Source organism: Cynara cardunculus, unplaced genomic scaffold, assembly GCF_001531365.2.
Source record: "Cynara cardunculus var. scolymus isolate 2C unplaced genomic scaffold, CcrdV1 Un_Scaffold_3005, whole genome shotgun sequence".
Lineage (NCBI taxonomy): Eukaryota > Viridiplantae > Streptophyta > Magnoliopsida > Asterales > Asteraceae > Cynara > Cynara cardunculus.
Genome location: NW_020201311.1, coordinates 33947 through 39946, shown reverse-complemented (window position 1 = coordinate 39946; position 6000 = coordinate 33947). Strand labels below are relative to the sequence as shown.

The 6000-nt window shown below is 35.3% G+C and overlaps 1 protein-coding gene across 1 annotated transcript; it reads left to right on the top strand.

Annotated features, from left to right (window-relative positions):
* Window positions 1-382: 382 nt before the first annotated feature.
* On the top strand, window positions 383-5902 carry LOC112503438 (60S ribosomal protein L32-1-like). The gene is made up of 4 exons (XM_025107478.1): window positions 383-444; window positions 1358-1453; window positions 4476-4657; window positions 5615-5902. Exons 2-4 carry the CDS (start codon window positions 1364-1366, stop codon window positions 5742-5744), a joined length of 402 nt encoding a protein of 133 aa, XP_024963246.1. The 5' UTR covers window positions 383-444; window positions 1358-1363; the 3' UTR covers window positions 5745-5902.
* The last annotated feature ends 98 nt before the right edge of the window (window positions 5903-6000 follow it).

The window sequence follows — 6000 nt, the reverse complement described above, 5'->3', positions numbered from 1 at the left end:
AAATTTATATTTTATTCAAAAATAAAAACATTATCGTTTTCTCAAAACCACATAAAACCGTGTTATATCGACATAAAAAGAAATAAAACGAAACACTGAAATCAAAATGTATCTCGATGTATTGCACGGGTATCCTTCTAGTTTATTCAAAATATACATATTATTTTTTAAAGTTAAAATATACGTATTTTAAGTCGCATAATTGAAACACTACTGGCCCACTGGGTATAAAAATGGGCTGAGGAAAAGAAGTGGGCCTGTACATGAGAATTTGGCCCACTGGGTATAAAAATGGGCTGGGGAAAAGAACTGGGCCTGTACATGAGAATTTGGCCCAATGATGATCACAATCCACCACAAACACCCTAAAACCTAAAATTTTCAAACGGAAGGAGATTTCTATCGCCATTAATTCATCATCGTCTTCGCTTCAGTCAGCAGCAGGTTTGAAGCTTCTCCTTTATCGTTGCATCGACATCTCACACACACGATTGTTGCAATTCTTACATGATTTTAAGAATTTAGTACAACAACAATTGGATAGGGTGTTGTCTATGTTTATTCCACCACTTTTAATGTTTGTTGTTCTTCAATTTAGCGTTCCTGATATTGAGGATCATATGTTTCAATTGTTGTGATTCAACATTTGTAAGTTTGTATCATGTAATTTGTGAAAGTTGTTGTTATCCTGATTGTAATCTGAGTGCTAATGATGCTCCCTAAAAGAATTAAGAAAATGGATGATTATTAGAGAAAATAGTACTATGGTTGTGATCTGATTACGTGAAGGATTTAGTTTAACATGCCTAAATATGTTTGATTATTGAAGTTCAATAAAAAAAAATTATTAATGATAAAATGTCTATATGCCCTCACTTATCAAGTGGAACAAGGTAACTGAATCAATGTGCTGTAATGATGATGGACGGTAACTTTTAACCCTAATTTTAGCTTAGCATTTGTTAAGAGAAGGGGAATTGATAAGTTTTCTTGCTATGTTCCCAAATGGAATATTGCTATATTCATAGAATGGGGTGAGTAGTAGATTAGACTACAACATCAACGAAACATTTTGAATAGACAGATAAAACTGTTCCGATTTGAAGTTCAAGGAGTGAATTTTAAAAAGAAAACTGGAATGGTTTATTGTGATAGTGGGAGTATAGCCTATTAGATGTAGAACTGGTTGGATCCTAATAATCTATCAAAGTTTGTTCCATGAAACATACAAGCATGGTGACCGATTATGTCATCAGTTGTCCAATTATATAGGCCCAGATACCAAGGTTGAAATTAGATTTTCTTTTAAATTAGATTTTGGATGTGGAAAATAACCATTTGTTTATTTCTTTAAAAGAACACAATGGCTGTCCCAAAGCTGGATAAGAAGATTGTCAAGAAGCGGGTCAAGAAGTTCAAGAGGCCCCAGAGTGACTGGAAAATATGTGTCAAGGTACAATTTGCATATTTTGTGAGTAGTTATTTTTTGTTAGCAAAAGGAATTTTGTGTTTCATGATGTTGCCACCAGTTTCTTATTTGAACACAAGCAGCTTTCACCATTTTATTGAACATATTGGATGTGAAATGTGGTCATGTTGGTTTGAAATATATACACCACTTGAGGTGGAAATATGAATTTTTCCCGTTTCAAGAAACAACATATTCATGTGTTTTCTTTAACTACACCTACAAGTGTTTTATTTGTTACAATGCCCAGTTTACTGTTTCATCAGAGTGTTACTCAATGTTTTACTAGTAACAGTAATGTTATATGCACTATCAAGTAAGTTTCATGATTTTTGTTTCTTAGATACTGCTTAAATTTGCCTTTGTGGTTCTTATTATGCTTGTAACCAAAGTCACAAAACATGAATATTGGGTACACGGTTTGCTTGTAGAGAGCATACAAAGCAACCAAGCATGAACTATCAACTTAATTTGAGGACGGATTTTGTGCATTTTGCTCATTTGGCAATGATTACATGTGATAAATTCTCTGTAAGAGTTTCAAGTCAATTTGTTTTGCCCAATATTTCTCCATTGTTTCAAATTTTAAAATCACATTATAACTTTATTAGGATTTGGGTGACTACAGAGGACAATTTATTAAGTGGCCACTGATAGCTTACACATCCTTATGCTTTAAAATTGTATATGATTTAATTATTGTGAAAATGTCTGTTAAGATCTGCACATCTAGTGTTTGTGATCAAATCTCATGCTGTAAGTTATTAGTAGTTACAGAGTAAATTGTTGTCAACTATCACATAAGTTATGCAAGACATAATCATTCATATGTGAAAATATGTATTTAGATTTATACTTTGGAATTAGGGGCTGTTTGGCAGTTGCTGAATGATTTAGTGCAGAATAGTTAAGAGGTCAGAATGGTTAAGTGCTGAATGAAATAATGTTGTTTGGTAACTGTTCTCTGAATGACAATAAATTACCATTTTAACCCTCTGAATGATTTAGTACTGAATGAAATAGAGCTGTTTGACAGATATCTGAATAAAACAATTATTTTACAAATATAACTACATATTTTACCATTTTACCATGTTAGGATGTATCATCATGATTTCACAACCAAGTTATGCAAATACAGCAAAATCATGATGCAAATACCCATTTATCAACAAGCTTACCATGTTAAGATGTATCATGATGATTTCACATCCTCATAGTTATCTCCAGTGCCTGATGGGGGCATCTGGTGAAACCATGCTCTCAACAATGGTATACGCTTCAAGACATTCATCAAAGTTCTGAATCTCCGAGGATGAACCATTCTTGATATCATACAAAACCAATTTGGACCCAAATTGCAACAAAACTTTCCCATCATTCGAAATACACAAGGCACCGAAAATTGATCCCTACCAGGATCAGTCACATAAGGGATGGAAGCTAATCTAGTCCAAGAATCTTTCACTCCATAAACCTTCATCACACAATCCGTCTACCAAAGACCCCAATGCCAAATCCTTATCACCTTCATCATGCACAGGTTGCAGAACTTCACCATAAGTCTCCTTTGCTAAATCAAGAGAAACTATTATCCACGAGTAAGATGAGCCGAAATCTCGACTAGCTGCCCAATGAAGAGCTCCATTCGAAAACTTACCAGAATCATCCAAGGGACTACCATGAGGAAAATCACCAATTTTCTTCCAATTTCCAGTACTAGGAATCTCGACTAGCTGCCCTCGACTAGCTGTTCGATCTTCTAGTACTAGGGTTCCAAATAAACAGAGTATCTTCCTCAATCGCTGGAAAAGAGGGGTGGGAAGGGTAACCGGCGATGGCGACCGGCGAAGCTGTGGAGGTGACCGGCGATGGAGACGGTGGAGGTGACCGGCGATGGCTGTGGAAGGCGACAAGTTCTCGTGAAGGCGACACAAAATGGCTGGAAGAGAAGGGGTGTGGAAGGGTAAAGATGGAACAAATGCAATCTGAATGGTTGAGTGAGGCCCTAGACACAAAATGGTTAAGAGGTTAATGTAACCATTAAGAGGCTTATTTTTTTTTTTGCCAAACAGCCCTTACCTCTTACCGATTAAGAGGTTGGCTCTTAATGTCACCATTAAGAGCCAAACAAACAGCCCCTTATTATAAAAATATGCAGCTACTGCTAAATGTTTTTTCTTGATTGATCGACTATCTGAAACACCTTGATTTTTTATTGCAAACTAACCATCATGTATACTAATCACAAAAGACGTTTTTGTTTGTAGCAATGAAACATGATTCCATATACTTTGGTCCAAATTTGCTCATTTTTGCAAAATGTAATGTTCCTTGTGCTTTTTTGCAAAATGATGTGTATGCAAGAAATTCCTATATGATAGTTCAAAAGTCAGTAATTGTTATTCGATTAAAAGAATTAGTTGTTGACATCTTGAACCATTGCACTGATTATTGTTGTAACTTATAACTAGACCATCATTTTCTAAAATACAAAAAGAACAAAGTACTTTACAATATGAGCAATTTTGCAGAAATATGTCAGATATGATAATTTCTTTTCACAATTATATCTTAATGATTTTTAGTATATTTCTAGACATTTTATTACAACAACAATCAACTTATAACGAAAAAGATCAAATAGAATAATTCAACAAAAATAATTCTTCAAACCACTAGATATAACAGTTCATATCTCTTTTCTGTTTTTTGGGTTCTATGTATCCAATTCCTTGCATCATTGATATACATGGGACCGATTAAGTCATTTCTTGGTAATTTATCACTTATCAGCTGTTTGTTTTACTGGGCCATGCTTCGCTCTTACTCTCCCAATGGTTCCTTGTCTTTATGACATATTCACGATTTCCTGGTTGTAAAAGCTGAGTTCTATTGATTGTGTGTTTTTGGAATTTGTTTTAATCACATGTAGTTTTGCTCAAATGGTTAATACCAAGTGCATATTGGAAGATTCTTCACTTCAAATTCTGATCTTTTGTTGCAGGAAAACTGGCGCAGGCCCAAGGGTATTGATTCTCGTGTGAGGAGGAAGTTTAAAGGAGTAACTCTTATGCCCAACATTGGTTACGGATCAGACAAGAAAACTCGCCACTTTCTTCCAAATGGTTTCAAGAAGTTTGTGGTGCACAACGCAAAAGAGGTGGAAGTCCTTATGATGCACAATAGGTACTTTACTACATCCCGAATTAATTATTACATTTTCTTAGGCCCATAATTTGATGAATATTATCACTCACTATTAATCAAGTATCTAAAATATCGTAATTAATGAAAGAAACAGACATATTATTTGAACCAAAGTCAATATTTGAACCAAAGTCAATATCATCACCCTCTTGTACCGGCTACTAATGAGAAAAGATGTATTTGGCATGAAATTTTATCGACACCCCCGAAATGAAAATTGGTACTTTTGTGTGTGTTTGGGAGCAGATGGATGATAGTATCATATGCCCCCTCTTTGCATCATTAATCTGTGCATGAGAGTAAATATTTGCAAAAGGTGGGGGTCAGCTGATGTTACGCCCCAACCCAATTCATTTAAAGAATGGCTACAAGCGACAATGAGTTGTTTTGTACCTGGATGAGGACGGGATGGGACGTGATAGCACAAAAACTTTTTATCCCGCCTTTGGCGTGACATCAGGCCGAGACATTACAAGCCTTGGCTCGGACAAACATGCAATTTTTTTTTGTCCCACCAAAATAGGTGGAACAAATTAAAACCTGATGCACAATTAGTAAAGTACTAAACTACCCATGTCAAAATAAAACCTTTCAAAATTCTTTCCCTCTCCTACCTTACTCTTGCTCGTCTAGTCTAGTCCAGTCCCATCTGCGTGACTGCGAACCAAAACCCATTGTTACAAAGGTTGGATTGCCATTTTTCTTGTTTTATTCGCTTTCTGCTTGAATTTTGTTACAAGGGGCATCAATGTTCTTGTTTGTATCCATTATAGATTTCATGAAATAGAACAAGGATCTATGAGCAAATTGTTGAACCATCATAATATTTTTCTGGTTTCCTGCAATCATCATTATGTTTATATGATTATCGATCCTAGCGACCCTCTTCTCTATACTGTTGTTGACATTGATTTATAAGCACTGTGCTGATATCAGGACATACTGTGCTGAAATTGCACACAATGTATCTACACGGAAAAGGAAAGAAATAGTGGAGCGAGCAGCACAATTGGATGTTGTCGTTACCAACAAATTAGCCAGGTTGCGCAGCCAGGAAGACGAGTAAGTCTGCATAACAACTTATTAGCATTTCCAGTGTAAACCTTAGTATCAACATGTTTCAATTTGTTTTAAACTCAACTGGATCCTATTTCCATGGAATGAGTAGTTTACTTTCTACTGCCATTTCCATTTTGCTAAAATTTACAGTATTTTTTGGGAGTTTTAAAGCGATTTTTTGTTCAAAATGTTAATTTGGTCATATTCTCTAATACATGACGAGGCTAATTTTGCTAAAATATACGTATGTGACTAAAGGGCGG